The 20,709-nt window shown below is 37.4% G+C and overlaps 1 protein-coding gene across 6 annotated transcripts in view; it reads left to right on the forward strand.

Moving 5' to 3' along the window:
* Positions 1–20,709, forward strand: part of nhsb (Nance-Horan syndrome b (congenital cataracts and dental anomalies)) — a 51,187-nt gene continuing 30,478 nt past the window's right edge. For 4 of the 6 annotated variants that reach the window (XM_043252804.1, XM_043252805.1, XM_043252806.1 and 1 more), the window contains exon 1: positions 1–618. In XM_043252804.1, coding sequence (XP_043108739.1) covers positions 339–618 — 280 coding nt within the window. In that variant the 5' untranslated portion in view covers positions 1–338. The remainder of the gene's footprint in view (positions 619–20,709) is intronic. The other 2 variants (XM_043252807.1, XM_043252809.1) reach the window with 1 other exon arrangement.

Genomic DNA, 20,709 nt, shown 5'->3' on the forward strand with positions numbered 1-20,709 from the left:
TAAGACACAGGCCTTCGCCGTAGTAGAATGCGTAGTTTCTCTCCGCTCCTGGCGCGAGTAGACCAGTCCGTGTTTTTGCAAAGCCTCTCTCTATCCAACCTCAGCCTCAAAACCCTCCAAAAACCCACCAGCCTACCAAAAGGCATTCGGGAGCAGAGGAGGAGCAGAGATTCACACTGAGAAACCTCCATCCCTGTGTGATCTCCTCTAACGGGAGAACTGAAGTGATGGCGGGTTGCGCGGAGGATTCGTGGATTTTTGCTTGACAGGCACCAGAATCTTCGGTTGGATTAGTTGATTGGTTTATTTATGGGGGATTTGCATTTACCTGCTGAAAAATGCCTTTTGCCAAACGGATCGTTGAGCCCCAGCTGCTGTGCAGACATCCCATCCCTAACGATGAAGGGTTACTGTTCGAGGATCTGTGCTCTATCACCAATGTGGCTCTATCCCGGACCCTGCGGCAGCTCTCCGACCTGTCCAAACACGCCTGCTCCTTATTCCAGGAGCTTGAGAACGAAATAGTCACCACAAACCAACGGGTTTGGGCTTTGCAGAACAAAATAGGCAAAATCCAGCAAACCGCCAGTGCGCTGGATCCGAAACTGGAGGCTGTGCGTAAGTAGACCGTTACGCGTAAATTATGGCTTGGAGATTTTATGCACCGGAGTGCGATGTTTCGCAATTTATTGGAAAAGAATGAATGAATTCGGTGGCTATCTGTGTCAAGTCACATGTAGTCACTGCCTCGAAGCTTTGCCGAGCAAATTATAATGTGTCACACGCCTGTATGCGTAACCAGCACCTGCACCGTGACCGGTTGCGCTTTTCGCTCCGAACCGACAAACGTCTTGCCACACAGTAACCAGCCGCTGCATCTTGTTTTTTGGTCTAAATATGTGATCGTTAAGATTTTAAGACGTTCGGAGACGGTCTGGGTCGTTTTCAAGAGCTGTTTATAGAGAGGGGCGTGTATGTGCCGTGGCTGTTTCAATACCACTGTTTATTAAAATGGATAAACGCAACAGCTATCTCTGCAGGTATAACATCATTTTCATTTTTTTAGAGCATACTAATAAGGAATGCGTGGTGTCTTTAAAACGCGTAATTGCGCAATCACATTCGGCCGCGCCAGGGCATTTTTATTAATTATTATTGCTTATTTGCTTATGCTTTGCTTTTATCCTATTATATAGAGGGTGTAACATGAAATAAAATATTTTGCTCTATGCCATGTTAACCCTGCGCTGCATCCACCCAGCTGCTTCAACATAATTAAATGCAAGATAAAGGATAAATCTAACCTTTAGGTTATCGTTGATGTGACATTTAAAACACGATGAGGTATATCTTTTCGGCCCTTAAATAAAAATGACCATTTTATGAGAAAACTAGGCATTTCACACGAAACGTCTAGGTTGGGTGTGGAGGGAAAATAAATATCCCAGTTGCTTGGATGCAGCACTAAATGCAAAGCAACATCCAGCTCACATCCATGATGAAATGTCCGATGCCCCGTGAAAAAAAAAGTGGTATCCATAACATATGCGGTTTGAAAAAAACCTCCTTCCGCCTTCTTTCAACTGCATGGGCCGATGAAACCAGGGCCCTGCTTTGAAATAAAATGCTACAGCCTCGGCGCCCTTGTCAAGCCTCTGAGGAGATCACAGCCTCATGTGGATCATAGCCTCAGCGCTGGGTGCTGCTGCTGTATAGCTTTAATTATAAGAGGATGTTAAGCTGCAGCGCGTGGGGATAAGTCCGGTGCATAGATACAGCACTGACAAGATGGAAGTTTCTCCCTCCGGTGAGGCAAAGACAAACAAGCACATGCAATTAGTTCAAAAAGCATCAAATTATTTCGTTCCGATGCCGTGTGACGTGTTTTGAACCCGGCCACGTCCAGGAATAAACTGATTTGACCCAAAAAAGATTAAGCCATGTAGGTCAAGCTAGGACCTGCTGAAATAATCTCTTTCTCCCAGAGTGATTATTACCATCGGACCAAAACTGCTTCACCCCTACAGCTCTCACAGTCGTTCCTCTGCTCCTTACAGAACCGGTGCGCAGTAGCGTGTCGTTTTTGAGGTTGCTTTTTATCATGTTAAGGGCTTGATAGCACGCCGTGGCCTTGTAGCTTGGCAGAATAAGGTGAAACTGGCAGCGTTTCTGGTTTTTGTTGGCGTACCTTGCTACACTGACATCATCCCCGTCAGAATAAGTCAGTGTTTTCTCCCTGGCAGAAATTAAAGGGCATCTGACGTACGGGTTTTGCTTTGATTGATTGATGCACTTAAGGTTAGATGACAAAAATGTTTCCGTTTAATATGCCATCAAAGTCTACAGTTTACAAGAGTGCCAAACTCAATTTGATCATTGATGAAAATAATACCTGTTGTATTGATCGCGCACAAGCTCTAATTAAATAATATATAGTCGATTCAGACGGACTTTAGGTAAAAAAGTGAAACTAATGGAAAAAGATAAAAAAGGTAAGTTTTAACAATTTTAAAAAATGTTTGCAAGCTTAAATAAACTTGTTTTTTTTTTTTTTTTAAAGCATCTGTATGTAGTTTTTGCGTCTTTGCTGCCCCCTACAGTTAAGTGATTGGAATTCACTGTGTGTATAATAATATCATTGTGATAATTATGGTAGATTAAGTTTTTAAGTTTTTTACAATTACGTTTTTCGCTTAATTTTGTACCGGAACAGCCGAGTGTGAGTGAGCCAGAGAGAGAAAGAAACAGACGCCATTCGCCTTATTAGAAGTCAGTGTACCGTCAGACTGATCTTGAAACTTATTTCAAGGTTTCAAAGAGGACATACAATTGCTTTGACTATTTAAGCCTTCGTTTTTCTCCTGGTTCTTGTTTCGTAATTTCGCGATTCCCAAATTTCTGTATTAAATCAACATTATGGGCATGCTTATATTCATTTTAACCTCCAAAAGGCTTGAGTTCCTCAAACATCAGACACCTAAAGACGGTCATAGCTTTATGTGTACCGTAGTGTGGATTTCTGAGTTTGAGCCCAAAATCCTGAGATCTCCAAAAGCCTGTTCCACATCAAAAAGGTACAGTTCATCCCTGGTGTTATTCTGTAGTCTGGTTAATGTAGATAAAAGCAACTAATTGCCAAAAAATGATGGAGTATGGACTGTGTGCGTGTTTGCATGTCTCATGATGAAAGGAGAACAGTGTTATGCTAAAGCCGGTTGCTGTGTCTGACTTCGCAGTCAAAATAAAAAGATTAAAAGCAAGGGGTTTTCAGTCTTGAGCTCTGAGGAGCACAAACTTAGGCTAGCCTGTAATTTTTGCATTCTTTAGCAGACAGGAAATTTCAAGTTTCAAGTTTGACCCTTTCACTAAAATTTAGGATGCTGCATTTTATGTTTGAAAATGAATTCCGTGAGGAAAGGCGGAATATTATGAAATGCGACCCTTTGTTTGATTGGAAAACACTGGTTGAAAATAGTTTTCCTGGGAGTCTACAACTGTCTCATTGTGTGGTTGAGGCGTGTGTCGTAGCCTTTTGTGGCTCAATTAGTGTAAACGATCCAAATCCCATAATTACAGTGTATTGTCTTGTTATTTCAGTGATGGCATGTGGTGCCAGGAACGACACCCTCCTGAATTTGAATGGACAGTTGGCCTGTAGGCAGGGCCCTCATGTAAATTATTTGTGACCTTTGCTACCTTGCCTCTTTAGATCGGTGATATTTCACCCAATCGAAAAAAACTGAAATAAACTATAAAAAAGTTCACAGTATGTACAGCACAGTAACTCGCTGTTAAACAGTAAACAGACATAAGGGACAATAACAGTCTATATATACAAACAATAGGCAAAGTCAGCATAAAACCGCTAGTGCAACATCCTGTAACAATGAGAGTTGTGTGAATTGTTATTATTGTAATTGTCGCAGTTTTAAAATGGCTGGAGTGAGGTGGATTGTTAAGGTGTCTAGAGCTACATATGATGCAACGTATGTGCAATACATGGGACGGGTTCTTACCACCTGAAACTGTTCGTAAGTTTTGAGGTATTTGCATAAATGCTCCTCAGACGTGGTCCTGATCTGTTCTTTTAATAAGGGATATTCATTCCTGAAATCTTTGCGCTGTGCATTAAAAGCGATAACAAGCACATCGTATTGCATAACAGAACAGGAACAGCTACAGTACCTCACGCAGCATTGTGTCTAGTCTTGGATCTAATCCATTCTGGGACGGTTTTCTCTTTCTATCCTAGAAATAAGAAGGCCTGTGATCTGGCCTCCCCAGCGAGGATGGGTAGAGATTATCTTGCCTGCCCCCGGACCTGTTTAATTAGACAAGATCTCTCCCAGAGCATACAGCCATTTGCAGGTTTTACTAATGAAGGGAAAACATCAGACTGAGGACAGTCGATGAGAAACACTTTTGACTTGTTACGTTTAACACCCATGCCAAGATTTGACAGTTTGAGATTGGAACAGTCTCAACTTTATACTGCTGAAAACTGGAAACCCCTGAGGCTGACTTGTTTTTTATTCGTAATTCTTGTAATAATTTTATGCATAAAATTTCTCAAACTCGGTGAAAACAACTTATAAAAATGCATACATATTAGACGCTCTAAACTAAAGTATTTAGATAAAAATATAATTTGTGTGAGGTAAAATTGCACAAACTTTATATATATATATATATATATATATATATATATATATATATATATATATATATATACTTTTTTTTTTACTATTATTTTTATTTATTTTTATTTAGTTTTTTTGCCATACCAGCACACAAAGGCAGAACCTTGCCTGAAGCAGAGGGTTTCTAACCTTTTAACAAAGCCCACTGCAGCATCCACTCTTTTTACTCTTAAGAGCCCCTGGAGCCAAATTCATTTTCTTAAAGCTTTAATAGCCCATCACCACACACAGACATATCCACAGCCCACCCCCCTATACCCACACACGCATTTACATCATCAACAGAAAAAGATTTTGCTTGTTTGTAGTGATAAATAGACACGCACATGTAAATATGCATCTAAAATACACGAAGCTCCCCAGAAAATGTGCACTTCCATTCTCTTATAATAGGTCAAAGCTCTCTTGGTTGTTTCGTTTTGATAAGTATCATACATAAATGAGTTCCAGTGGCCTGGAATTAAAGTAGCTATGGACAGCACATCATCCTCTCAGCTCCAGGCCACTGTGTGCTCAGATCTGATTGGTCAGATTCAGGGAGCACTGCATCCCTTGGTTTGAATACTCAGAGTTTGCCCACCATTAGCACACACACACACACAGTCTTAGAGAACAAGTGTACCGTGAGCGCTTGTATTGCCTCAGGTCATTAGAAGTATATGCATGCTATTACTTTTTATGGTATCAAGCTGATGTTTGATCTTAAAGCTATATGCTGTTAAAGAGGCAACTTGCATTTATTATACATTATTTTTTTGAACTAAGATTTACTAAATAAATAATGTTTATGTCAGAATTCCAAACGCAGTATATCATGGAGAATTAAGATGCTTTGTGGAATGTGGGAAATTTGGCCTGAAAAATTAAAATTAAATAAAAAAATGTCAATAAAAAAACCTCTTTCCATACAAAAAAGCAAAAATAAAAATCGTAGTTGCCTTTTTTCTTTTCACAGTTCTCGTAGTTTGTCTCTGAAATATGAGTTTATATTTCACAATTCTATTCAAATTCAAATATTGCAATGCAAATAGTGCGACGTAAACTTGTGCATTTGAAATTGTAAAAAATAAAATAAATAATTCTAATGCATTATACCCTTTAAAATACATGATGCATAAAGGCCTTAAGTAAAGTGTTACCAAAGCCAGAATTCTTTATTTTCGTATTTTGTGATTTTATATTTACATCTCGCAATTCTTTAAAGAAAAAAAAGCATAAGATAAATTGAATTTAAGAAACAGACTTCCACCTTTAAGTGCTTTGTGTTTTATGTGTGTGGAAATGCATTTATTAGTTGATTTATTTACTGTATGTTATATCCTGATTTTCTCATGTCATGTAACAGTTTTATTTACTAGTGCATGGTGTAATGTGAGTTGTTCTCTGGTTCTTTTAGCCTTGGGGCTGGGCTGTCTCTCACATAGAGGTTTACACAATGGAATGGTAAGGAGTGTTATACCACTTCCTTTCAGGTAATTTATAATAGAGTCCAGACAAAGGGCAAGTGACACTCTCAGGTTATAATTTACCTTAAGTATGAGCTCAAAATGAAGTATTAGGTAGGTTCAAAGAAAGAGCGGAAAATATTTTTATGGTATAATGGGTGCTTTGGGTTAGTGTCAGGAGTTTTTATTCTGACCTGTACCTCTGGTTGCCCCAGCGGTATTTTTCTTAAAAACGTCAGTGTGATCTCTGTAAAACTGTGTTTTCTTCATTGTAGACAGTGCAACACTTTGAGTAACAGCAGTTAAAATTGGTAACAAAAACACAAATTGTAATATTTCAGTTTATTGATGTTTTATAAACACAGCCTTAGTCAGCATAGGGCATAATTAGATATGTATGGTATAGGTGGCCCCCTGTGCTGTCACTCATTCAGACAGCTGGTTAATGGCAGAGTTTAAATCCTGACCTCATTAATAATTAGTAAGACCAGCAGGTCTGGCGCAAATTATTGTTTCTTTAAAAATTCATAAACTAAGTGTGTACTTGGAGGGAGGTAGTACAGGCTGGAGAGGCTAGAGTCAATCTTCCAGCTTTCACTGATACTTGGTCAAGAATAAATTAAACCTTTTTTTTTTATTCTTATGATCATTCACAGATCACAAAAAGGGCATCCACTCCCTGTCCTGACTTGTTCTGAGTGGAAGCCCCTTTCCAGTACCCCCATCCTAAAAGGATGTTGCGTCTCTCTGCCAAGTTACATGACTAGTTGACTTGCAGCGAAGCATCGCTGCTCTTTAATATTTTAAGCTTAACTGTGTTTTGTCTGCATTTAATTTAAATCAGATGAACATAGCGAAGAACAGATAGTAGAGTCAAATAAGTCTCTTCATTAATGAATGAAATATATTTATCATATGTGTATTTTTTCACTGAGCACAATGCAGCCTGGGATTTCGTTCTCTAAGTCTAGTACAGTACACTTACAGGTTTCCTTTTATTTCTCTGTAAGAAAAAACGTAATTATAATGTGAGTTAATTTATAGCGCATATGTAAGTATGCAGGTGAACAGAAGAGCTCAGCAAGGATCATAAAGTCAACATTTTTTCGCTCTCTCTCTTCTAGCCTTATCAGTGCTCTACTTTTTCCCTTAGAGTTGGTCTATTTCTGCGTTTGACAGTACTTTTAATGTTTAATGCACTTTGATTTTCAATGGAGACACATCAAGGCTGTCTATGAGGCTTGTCTGAGAACTGTTCATCGCGATGGTGTAGAAATCCTCATCCTCTTAAGACAAAAGCCTCAGAAATAAAGGTTGAGCTGGGAAACAGACAAACTATAAGAGTATATTGCTAGCTATATGGACTAAAACGGTCTTCGTTTTATTTAGGCTAAAAGAGAGAGGCATATTTTCTTCAGAAAACATAAAAAAAAAAAATAGAAAAAAAAGTAATATGCTTGATGATAAATCATGTAACATTATCTAAATTATTATCTCAACACTTTATTTTTGAGGTTTAGTACACCAGGTTGCACCAGTTTGGCACATTCCTCCGCCTAAATGTCTTTAGTCTTAATGAAAGAAATGTGTCCTGTGATAAAATATAAAATGTCACCGCAAATCACCTTTAAGGCTGTTTGTATCAGTTTCGACTTGTTCTCTGAAGAAATCACAGCAGTATTTTTTGTATACGTTTCAGGCCACATCCCATTTCTAACAGGGCAGCTGAGATGGGAATCAGCAGCTTAAATTGAGGGGTGAAGGTTTGGTCAGTTTTTCACTGCTGTAAGATTCTGTATTTTACCATTCTGGGGGCAAAACTAATCATCCTTTACTGATGTTCGACATTTTAATCTTTTTTTTTGTTCTTCTTCTTAGCGTGTTTATTTGTGTCTGAACAAGTGGGCCTTGCTGAAATCAAACCATATTATGTGGACACCCCCACATAGAAAAGTTAGTTTTAGTTTTAGCTAAAAGTGTTGCATTAACTGACTGGTTTGAATCATCCCACAACTTTAGCCAATTACCATTAAAAAAAAAATTAAAAGTCACTGTTAAAATATCAAATAATTCAGTGAATGGAAACTATGATGAAGGAGCCGATTTACATAATCAAATATAAAATAAATTCAAGGAAGGAAGTTTACCATTATTATGAATGTTCTATTTTAGAATGTTTCTGCTGAATTTTCGGCTAAATTGTGAGTCCACATTTTCTTTTTACAGATGAGAATTAGAGCTAGATTTTCGAATGAATGGTTCAAGTTGATTCTTTTCAAAGGATCAATCGTACAGGCAGAAATTCATTGACTATTTAGAATCAGAACTATCTTCAATGCGCAACTGAACCACTTTTCAGAGTCAGTTCTTCACAATGGCTACGTTTTCATCCACTAGTTTTAATGCGCATTTTGAAATATCGCATACAAAACACACCAGTTTTTTTATCCGATGTCACGCCTTTGGACTCTTTTGTTGTTGTCTTTGTCTCGTGCCATGTGCTCTGTGTGCCCTACTTTTCATTTCAGTTAATTGTCTTAGTGTGTTCACCTGTGTCTAGTTAATTTAGTGATTTCCTGTGTGTATTTGAGTCCAGTGTATTTGTATTCAGTTGTCCGATCGTCATCGTCAGTGCGTGTGCTTTATGTTCTGCCTGCCTGCCTATTTGTACCTATATTGTTTATTTCGTATTTGGAAAGATTAAAAGATTTATGTTTATAGCATTATCATCTATCTCTCGCAAACCACACCCTGACGTCCGATTAGAAAAAATATAAACTACATTGGAAACACATACGGAATAATTTACAGAATGAATTTCTCTATGCACTTTGAAAAAGTCATGTGACTTTGCTCTGTGAGAGGGGATTACTTGAACAATCTCGTTCATACAGCAACTATATGTTGTTATGGTCATTCTCATTTGAAGTATTTTTGTATAATAACTATTCTGCAGCATCCGCCTTTGTGTCATCCGCTCACTCTCAGGCGCAAATAGGCTAATTTATCATATATAAAAATGTTTATATTCAGTGCCTTCTATATTTTATTGACGTTTGGTGCAACAGAAAGTGACGTATTTGTTCTCTTTAACTCGTTGGATGGAAACGGTGCTTTATTCGTATGTATTTTATGCGATATTCCAGTTTTGCGCATCAGTTTAATTCAAATCTTTGGAGGAAAACTTAGCTATTGAATCTGTCAAACGTTTAACAATTCTGAATGGATTCTCTTTTTAACCTCACTCAAATTCATAACATTTTTGCTAAATTGCACGTATTTTCGCCAATTTAATGAATTTGTACGAATGACCTACACCTAACCCCGCCCCCAAACCTACTCGTCACTGGAGCTTCGATGTATTGTACAAAATCAACTGAGGTCATAAGAAAAATACGCCTCGTAAAATACGCACAAATTGGTCGTGAGACTTCATGGTTTTTCCCAGATTGGTGAATGAAGCGGAAATGCACCTACAGTCCGTTAAAAACCAACCCTACAAAATAATGAATCGTCTGACATGATTGAAAAAGCTATAAACTATGTCCAACACCTCCCTGTGTCACTTGTAAAATAAATTTTTTACAAAACCGTGGCATTACCCTGTTTTTTCAACACGTTTCCTTGGTATACTGTGCAAACATCATAACCATTTAACACCATGCTATCAAAGTTAATTTGTTTATGTTTATTTCTGTTACTAAGTCAGTCAGTGTGTCCGTAGCTATTTATGTCTACGGTGACGCCGCATATTAGGCCTTTTTTACAGACAGTTTGTTTGGCGTGTGAGTGAATCTCACAGAAAGGATGTGTGTACCCCTGGATTTCAAAACAGCGCGATCTTCACAATGAACTCCATGATAAGATATCTTGTTAGTTCAGACATAGGGGAAGTTTCTGGCATGCTTGGGTCTTTCTTGCCTGTGTTTACATTCAGACTATAATCAAGACTTCTGCCTGCGAGCTGCCAGTAATCTCGGCATACCTTTGATCACACCGCTATGATGATGAAACAAGCAGAATTCATACATGTCAACTGGATGAGCTACGCTTCCAGTCTTTTTTTTTTTTTTTTTTTCCCCCTCTCTCCTCGTAGATACACAGCTAGAGAGAGACAGAAATATGTTGAAATGCCCTTATATTCGCGTTTGATGATTTTCTGTCAGTTTACTCTGGAATGTCGGATGCCATTCTCAATAAATACATTTTTTTTAATGGCATATAGCAATGCTCACGAATTTGTGTGATTCTTTATACCTCAGAAGTGCACCTTGGGAAATCATTATCCACCTCCCTCAATGCACTGGATGTATGGATGGGTTAAACTGCAGTTCGACTCGAGTTGGCGATCTGCCCAGACTAAGCAGCTATTCTCCACAGACAGTGAGAAACTTGTCTGTCGTGACTTCTGCATTTTGTTGATGATTTTTAGTTATAAAGATCTATTTAAACCACAAAGGGGCTTCCACATCCACAAAATAGAAGAGGAACTGGTGCTAATGGTAATGACAAGGCCACATAAATTGACCTATTTCTTTTTATTAGATAGAGAAATATAATGACCTATTTTCTAATTTTATTTTTATCATGGTCATTGAAAACTCACTGTGATTTGCTATAATAATAATAATAATAATAATAATAATAATAATATAATCATTTAAAAAAAATTCAAATAAAGTAAAAAACTGTATCATCTAATACCTTTTTTGTTAAGCTTAAGATATTTTCAACAGTAAAATACAACTGAATGAAGTGTGCAACTCAAGATATGGGTAAAATGCCTGTGAAAAATCAATATGAATACTTTAATTATTCAGTTATTTAGACTTTGGGCCAATTTCACACTTAACCTGCAACAACAAGCTGTTATAGCAGGAAGCCTAAGTGTGGGAAACCTGTTAGATGACAATTATTTTAGCAATTTTTTGGTGAAGCTGATGGCAGAGAAATAAAAAAACAGTGGGAATCCTCACTTTCTAAGCGACTGAAGGAAAATCTCTTCTGTGTCAGAGGAACAGAAGGAATTTGTTTATTTGGCTGCTTGTGCTGCAAAAGAGCGGTCGGTCTCAGAGAGAGAGAGAGAGAGAGAGAGAGAGAGAGAGAGAGAGGGAAAACAGAGAGGAAAAACTTGGCTGATTGAGTCACAACAGAGGGAATAGCCATAATTAAGACAGACAGACAGAGGGAGAGAAACGAGAGAGGGCTGTGATGATGACAGTGTATCAAAGCTGTAACAGTAAACAGGGCTGTTGTATTTGAGCCGCCTTTAATCTACACTGATTTAATCAGTGGGAGTCAGTGTGCAGGAGCTCTGTATGTTTCATTGTATGGACAACTTTCATTTCAATCTTTAATCAGAATTTTAATTGTAAAATAAATTTTCAGTAAAATCTTTAAATTTTATTTTTTTTTAAATAAGTATAATATTTCTGTTAATATGACTTAAGAGTCCATATGATATGCTAAACAAACAAATAAATATAGAATATAAAATACTAATACAAGCTGCATGGCAACTGACCTCTTTATGTAAAAATGTATATTTTTGTGTGGTTGTTAACTTTTTAAGTTAAATGCACTTTAATGATTTAAATTATTTTTTGAAACTAAATGAAATAAAATGAAATGAATCATTTAGAAAGAGATGAAAGCTGTATCTTAAAAAATCCTTTACAAATGAATTTTGAAATTTATATAAATAAATATACTAATATTTAATGACAATTAAATGTTATATATGCTGCCATAAAATAAAAAAATAAATATAAGCTGTGTTTAAAATAAAATATTAATATTTAAAGTGCCATTTATTTTCAATAGTATGGACAGCTGATGGTTTATTTAATTAAGAATTAATTAGAATTTCATATTTTAGTGTGATGATTTTTAATGTTGGCTTATATTATATTATATTATATTATATTATATTATATTATATTATATTATATTATATTATATTATATTATATTATATTATATTATAATAAGATGAAAGGTGTGTATAAAATAATACAAATCATATTGTGTAATGAATCACTGTCCACTGGGAAAACATTTTTTTCTTTGGGCCTGGGCAAGTTTTGGTTCGCTATATTTATCTCTTAACAAAAAACACATGGCACTTTGAGAATGGAAAGTGAGCCAGAAAAACAACTCTGTCTTATGTAATAGTTCTAAACTGAGTTTTGTCTTCTGTAGGACTTTAAGAGCCCTCAGCAAAAGATATCTGCGAGTTTTGACCACGTCCAAAAACTATTGCACTGCACAGTGCAGCCTTATAGGGTGTGACCAAAAACATATAGTACCAAAATACATCATCTTTTTAAAGAGATTTTAGAAACATTCATGCTGACCTTTGGCATTGCAATTGTTTTTTTTGTTTGTTTGTTTACCACACACTTTTAAACATGAATGGATTGGCCATTTATTTGATTTATAACAAATCCCTTGTGTTTCCTCCTCGCTGCTCAGGTTTCAGGAGAAAAATCAGTATAGGTAAGTTGTCTGTCAAGTGTTGGTGATAGTACTAGACTCTTTTTCTGTAGCAAAGACAGTAGACCCCCATCTGTAGATTATAGGTGTACGTATATGTGGTGTGTGTGTGTGTGTGTGTGTGTGTGGTCTTAAACCGCACCATTCTGTCAACAGATTGTCTTTAGTAAGCATCTTACGGTGTTGTTTTCCTAGTCTGAAGGACAGCTGCCCATACTGTTCCAGAAAGAGACATCCCGGAGGTCACATGATGCTGTCATTATATCTGGACAGATACAGGGATATCAGCATGAACAGATCAAGAGCTGCTTAAGTAGAACAGACACTGAAAGCAAAGCGCAAAGTCAAGCTCATTAGTTCAGGAATTAACTGCTATTACTCCATTACTGGGGCGCAAATTAAAGCAATCTCCAGCCAGGACGTTGAAGTGTGCTGTCCAAACATCCCCTGCCCACGAGTCAGTATGGATCGCCTTTTTTGACTCATCCTCAGTTTGAGGTTTCATCAAATGCTTCGCAAGAGAAGAAGGAACATGTTTTCGTTTTTTCCATGTCCGAGAAAGCAGGGTATGCAGTCTTGTTGTTGATGCATTGTCAATTTACATTACATTTAACACAAAAGTCATTAAACTAGTTATTTAATACATTTTAATTTCAGACAATATTCAAAAATGAACAGCATATTCCAGAGGGCTGCCTGTATATCCGCCTTATTCCTGACGTAAAAATGGACGCAGCGTGTCTTGCTTCCAGTCTTGTTTACTTTCAGCTAACCACTGTTTTTGCTGCTTGACGCTGCTAATTATTTTAGTGTATTATGTTAAATATGAACACACTGTTTTTCGTAAAGCAAACAGTTTTACCATTTACTGCACCTTCTTCGTCTTCCCGTTATTTCCTTATAGCGGCTAATAAACCGTCTCACCCACAGGTCTACATCCTCGTTAAGTAACAGGGTGAATACATAATCCTAAACCCTCATATAAGTATCGTCTCTCCCTCGAGGAGACAGTGGTGAAAGTTCACAAATCATTCTACACGGGCTTTAAAGCTGTAGTTTTTCGGTTGCCGGCCCAAAAGGTCTTCAGCTTGTCTGAATTTGGCGTCATGGAGAGATTGCGAAAAGACTCGAGTGACCTTTTGTCACCGCTCAGTGATTAGATTAGCTTTTGGTCTGATAATTGTTTAGGAAAGGATTTGGTCAGAGACAGCTGGTCCTAGATCAGTCTGTATGAGTTTATTTTTCGCGTGGTCTGCTGAGTGGGCTGATATGTCGTGTGCTGACAGCAGTAGTGGCGTGCTGCAGGGCTGCAGGGTAGTGCAGCTGCTCCGCTAGACAGTGTTAAAACACACTGCATGCTGGAAACACGCTCGCGCTGCACCTTACACGCGAGCCAACACCGAATGCACCACCTAGATCATGCAATTATAAATTAGAGCATGAATATACAGAAGCCTCATTTGTCTGACGGAACCAGATCTACATCCACTCTATGATCAAGTAATTGAAAGTGACTATTTTTACTCAGTTGAATAATTACAGCTATGTCAAACTGCAATTAACTTGGCTTGTAATTTCCACTGGGTTCCCCCCCCCTCCCCACGCTTCACTCATGCGCGCGCAAAAATACATGCGCGTATGTTCGTGGGAATGTGTGGTGTATTTAGGACGCGTCATTTTGCGCGAGGAGGAGGCAGCGTTACTCTCTCTGGGCGTGAAGTGCAGATCTGCCATATGGTTTTAATAGATCAAGGCGGGTGATCCTGAAACGAACTAAGGTCATTATATTTCTCTATCTGTGGCACCATCTGCTGTTGCTTTTGCTTGTTTGTTTATCCTGAATCTACAGATTTCAAAGCACAGTCTGACCGACAGGAGAATTATTACACGACAGCTATCCTGCTTCACCAAAATGTCACTGTTGCACTGTATTAAAGTGTCTGGACTGTATTGATTAACCCAATAAGGTCAAACTGTTAGGGTTAAAAGAGCTACTACTGTTTGAAGCTAAAAGAAGTGTTTGGCAAATTGCGCAGCATTTTCTCTAGCCAGAGCCAATTACGCTACGATTATAATAGTTGTTTTGGGGTTTTTTAAAATTCCCTTCTGACATAGATTTCATTTGATTTCATTTCCTTTGATTTCTTTGGAAGAATTTAATAATTCAGCAAGGATGCCATAAATACATCAAAAATGACATATTTCAAATAAATGCTGTTCATTTAAAATGTATCTTTATCAAAGAATCCGGGGTAAAAAAATTAATAAAGGTAGGGCTGAACAAATAATCGAAAGCTATTATTATATCTGCACATCTCATCAGTAAAGTTCTGTGATTAGTGAGAAACCTCCATCACCTGCTTTCAGATGGAGCAGCATTTATTACACAGAGCCATAGTTACTGACAAGCTATGCAATATCATGTTCATTATCAGCGATATGCCGTTTGCAATTGTGAATGTTACATTGCGGAGTTTGTTGCATTTAATTATTTGCAGTTATTAATTATGATTATTATTGTTTTCAACAATACTACATTTCTGGTTTCTTGTAAGCACCAAATCGGTATGTTGAAATTCAGCTTTGCTGTCACAGGAATAAATTACATTTGAAGTACCAACACAAAGACCAGCACAAAAAGACCAGCAAGTGGACGGGCAATATGCTAATGTTTAATGTTGATTTCAACATTTGTTTTAAAAATGACTGATTTCAATGATTCAGAGTCAACCCTTTCTTTTGAAAAACAACAAAATAAAAACGCACAGGACGCTTTCATTCGCTTAGAGCTGTCTTACACGCCACATGAAAGATCATTTTCAAAAATGTTAAATGTCTTGTGATTCGGGAGACTTGAAATATAGTGTGCAAGTTGTGCGTTCTCTCGTTCTGCTTTCTTGGTCACTTTATACGATGCTGTCATTGTGTTAACTCGCTTCTCTATTCCTTCATCAGAAAAAAAAATAGTGATAGCCAACGTGGCCAGAGGTTTGCGGTGAGATTTTTGGTGCTGCATGACGAAAGTCGCTAACAGAAACTATTACTGGCCTTTATATGCAGCTAGATTTGATATTGAAGGTAATGAGGAAATGACCATCTAGAATTCAGCTCCTTTTCTAAGGAGAAAAAAATAAACATTTCTGCTGTTTTTGCGATGGCTAATTATTTTGCCTTTTTGTGGCCGCTGTAGCAAATGCCTTCTCTTTGTACATTATGTAGAGTTGTTTTTTGCAGAAATCAAAAAGCAGAGTTTTTTAGGAGAAAGTTGGGAAAGAAAGTTGCTTTTTTTTAGCAGATCTCCATTAGCATGATGCCTTTGAGTGTGTTATGCCTGTGATTTAAATATAATAACAGCCCAACTGACAGAGTTTAAGGGCTTTAGGGTTCACTCTGCCTTTCTGCGCTGACCTCTCATTAGACGTGCTGGTGCTAAGCCAGTTACCAGCATGGGCTTGATCCGAGCCACACAAATCTCCAGATTAGACGGAGGCGATTGAGCGTTCCGATCAGATTATTCTTCAGGGTCTATGGCACTGGATTGGGCCTTGTCAAAAGCTAATTATCTGTAGCTCATGTGAGCAAGCTTTCCGTATAGAATGATCCTTGGAGCACCTTGTTTTGTTTAGATTTACTGAATTGATAAGGAAGCGTTGTCATTTGCCATGAGAAGCACACGCTGAAAGCTTCTCTAACGTCAATAATGTGTAAAGAAGTTTGGGATTAGAGCGAAAAAACAGTAATGTTGAAAGGATGGAGTGGATTTTGTTCTCCATTGCTTGCTAAGATGGCTCAGCCATAAGTCAGTGAAGCAGTGTTAATCTTGTCAATGGAATCACAGAAGAAAATGTTGGTTAAAAGCTAAAATACACGATAATTAAACTGGATAATTAAGATATTGTGCTTAAAGCATACTGTGATGAAGATACTGTATTTATATTTGCATTTTATTTGTATTCATGATTCATTAATAAATAAATACAAATAAATTTTATTAAATTAAAATGCCTGAAATGTGTCAAATTTAACAAAAAATTATGAACACAACTTGAAATATTAACAAAATTTGACATTTTCAACTGTAAAACTGTAAAAAAAAATATTTCAACTAAACTCAGTCAACTGATAAGAATGTGCAAATACCATAATTTCACAAACTCTTTCACGCTTGTTTATAAAAAGCAAGTTAAAATATTAATTTGTAATGTGCAATGTGCAAATGTCTGATTAGTTTATTCTAATACAATTTGACACACTAAAATGCCATTTAATTGAAAATATTGAAAATGTGCATGTAAATTTAACAAATGAATGAATGTGACAAAATATTTACTATATTTAAAGAGCATTGTAATCAAAGACCAAAAACTATTACTGAAAACCGTGTTAAAATCAACACTGCAATTAACTAATAGAAATGTGTAGGTCTACAATATTTTATTTCAGGAGGTTTTATAAAGTGTGTTTATTTATATTAATCAAATGTTGAAATATTTTATGCATTTAATGCATTTAAATAAAATACAAAATCTCAATATGAACATTTGACACAGTTTATTCAGTTAAATATATACGCTAAAGATCCAAATATGAATCTTTGACTAAAGTTTGTTCTGTTAATGTCTGAGAAACATTTTTGTGGACCTATCAAATCAAAAATGATCCCTGCAACTGACAGGAACGATTTGTATTGTAGTTCTGTGTGCCTGATAAACTGCAGCGACTGTGCCATCAGTGTAACAATGATGTTTTGGGCTCCACTGAAGCTTGTGATTTTAATTGTGGTGTGCTTTTCTCCAGGGTTTTCATTCATCATTCTGTACTCTATCTGAACAACGTGTGTCTCTGGCACCTGGAACTGAAGCAGCGGAGACCGGGAGCCTGGTTTTCAGTGTGTTGCCATGTCCTCTGGGGACTGTTTTGTCTCCGTGTCTTTCAGCGGCCTTGCACATGGCTAATGTTATCGGGGGGCGTCGTGGAGGGCCGAAGGGGGAAGGGGAGGGCTGGTAAAGGGCCTGGGATCTTTACAAATGCTGTCAAAGTTTTGAATGATGAAAAAAGAGGCTTGTGGGGGTCAAACAGCAGTAAACTTTTTGCGCTTCAGAGAAACAAGCACGCGTACACAAGCACACACGCACGGTCTCAACTTGCGAAAAGAGCTCGGTGGCATCTGCGCTGGGGGGTCACGGGGTCACCACAGTAACAACCGGAGCTAATTAACCAATCACCTGCAATCAGTCAGCAGAGCCCTGATAGTCGTCTGTTTGCGTAGCTCTTCTTTTAAGCTTTAGAAGCTGAAAGGTTGGTCCAATAGCGTGTTTTTCGAAGCTGTAATGCCTTGGCTTGGCATTCTTAAGTATGAGCAAAAGACTCCCAAGGTGACTTGAGAAAACCAAGACCACCGTCTAATCTCTGCTTGTGACAAAAGTGACGTTAGCTTTAGCATGTTAGCACAGAGTTAACAATTCTAACTAATTATTTACTCACCATCATAACACTTCTTACCATACGCTGTTTTTTGTCCTGTAGAACACAAAACGGTTTGTGAAGAAAGTTTGCGGCACTTTCTTCCATGTGATAATCTCCAAAAAGAACACAAACAACACTGAATTCCAGTGAATGCAAAAGACTTACAATTTATTAGTCGATATGTAGCTAGAATAGTGCAACACACTGTTTGTGCTACAATCCTGGGTGTTTATGATTATAAGAAATTATAACTTCAATCAGCACAACAGACATTTTTGTACAGCTGAAACAACTGGAAGCAAATGACATTCGAAGCCTCACACCAAGTTACAAATGGCCATGCTTTTACTTTAAAAATGAGGGGGATATTTTCAATCATCTGAAACTGTGATAAGAGAGAGAGAGAGAGAGAGAGAGAGAGAGAGAGAGAGATACACACACATCCATTTTGCATCCATTGTATTAATGCATGCTGTCTAAAATAGTTTTAGGAAGATCAAACATAGAAAAATTTTTTGAAATATGAATTTCATTATTTTACAAAAATGACTGAATGCCACGAGAGCAACAGTTTTTATCTATTTATTGAAAAACTCTGTAATGATAAACAAATAAATCAAATAGATTTTAATGAATAGTATTTTAATTAGTAATTAGTTTTTTAATGAATTTGAATTAAGCTTGCAGATCCACAGTCAGTATTACTTTAAACATCTGAGACTAAGCATTTATTTTCCGAGACTGTAAACTTGCCCTGTGTTTGCGATCTGCAGGGAAACCCCAACCAGCAGACAGGAGATTCCCCTGCTTGCATAGAAACAAATAAGCGTGCCTACTAGATGACAGTGAAGCAGTGTTCGGTTCTGCCCTTTTTAACCTTGTTTTGCCCTTTACTCACCTCTCTCCCTTCGTTTGACCATTACGCCCCTTCTCAATTACGGCCATGTGGTTTGTGGCAATGGCAAACTTTGTTGATGCACTTACCATCTGTGACTGAGACAAAAAGAGTCATCATGATGCACTCAGATTTAAAAGACAGCACTGAATATTTTTCACCTATTCTGTTGTACGTGTCTGGTGTAAAAATAAGGAGCAGCCAGTAATCTCACTTGGTTCCCGCTCTCCGCTCAAATCTGCTCTATCTGAAGGGATTACAGCCTTCATGCAATCCTTCCCTGCTTTTTTTAATCTGTGTTTGTATCTCTAGCCCTCACAAACATTTCTAGGCAGTGAGCAGAATCCTGGCTAGATTATTTCAGTACCCTCAGATACCACCAGCTTTTAATGTCCAGCAACTGTCTACACAGTTGCAACTTTTGTTTCCATTCTCGAATATTGAAAAATATCAATTAGAATTAGTTTTTTGGCAGATTACATATTGTATAAAGAGAACTGCAGCATTACATCACTTGTTCGCCGACGTTCCTCTGAAGTGAATGGGTGCCATCAGAAAGACAACTCAAAAAGCTAATGAAAAACATCACAATAATACACAAGTATCTCCAGTCCATAAGTTAGCATCTTAAGTCAAAAGCTTTTTGTGTGAGAAAAAATACATTGTGTTTGTAAAAAAAAAAAAACATATTTTATAATATTTTACATTTTAATTATTGAGTCCATAATACACCGTAATTCTTCCTTCAGTGAAAAAGTCCATCCTCTGTTGACTTCTCATATCATAATCCACTGACATTTTTGTTTATAATTGTTTTGGCGTATAAACATTGCTTGAACTGTGTATATTTTTCTCCTGAAAACGTTGTTAATTGATGGACTAGAATGGTGTACATTTTCAGTGGATTATTGTAATGTTTGGACTCTCGTACTAATGGCACTCATTCACTGCAGAGCCAAGTCTCTGCCTTCCCGGTCTTTCTTGACCACTTGCATAATGTTTTTCCTCCCATTTTTTCCCCTCGCTTTTTCTCTCTCTTGCAGTGACCCTGCCATACTCTATATCCAGCTTTTGTGGTTGTGGTTTTAGCCATGTGCTACTGAAACAAATCTCTGTGCACAAAAGAGAAAAAGACTCTCATAAACTACCCCAGCTGCTCATAAAGTACCCCACTCTCTTCCAGTAAGCCACGTAAAGGTGAAAATGATTTTAGAGTAAACGTATTAAATGTACTAACCAAAGTATTATTGCATGTTATGAAAATATTTCGCATAATGCCTTATAGCATATGTATCGTTCATTCTTTAGTAACTTAGCTTGCATTAACATCATATGGGTCGACGGTTAATGTGTGGCTGATTTGAGCAAATCACAACTTCTTTAAATATTGCTACCTGGTCTCACTATGTAGTGTGGCATGGAGAGCTATGTGTAAACCACGGCAGGAATGAAAGGGTTTGTGGATTGGATTGACCATATGCGGGCCTGCTGTGTAAGCCTGGCCGGACAGCAGGTTGGTCTGGCTGGCAGTTTAGATTGAAAATCCTTCCAAAAGCATGATTGGTCAGGAGGAAATGTTTATCACATGGTAGACAGAGCATGTATGAATGGAGTTTTGTTTTGAGTGTTTGTAAATACTTGAATGTAGCCACATATTTTAGGAATTGCAATGGGGAGAATCAGCTATTGCAAAACACATCGATTAAACA

This window comes from Puntigrus tetrazona, chromosome 11 (genome assembly GCF_018831695.1).
Source record: "Puntigrus tetrazona isolate hp1 chromosome 11, ASM1883169v1, whole genome shotgun sequence".
NCBI classification, from domain to species: domain Eukaryota; kingdom Metazoa; phylum Chordata; class Actinopteri; order Cypriniformes; family Cyprinidae; genus Puntigrus; species Puntigrus tetrazona.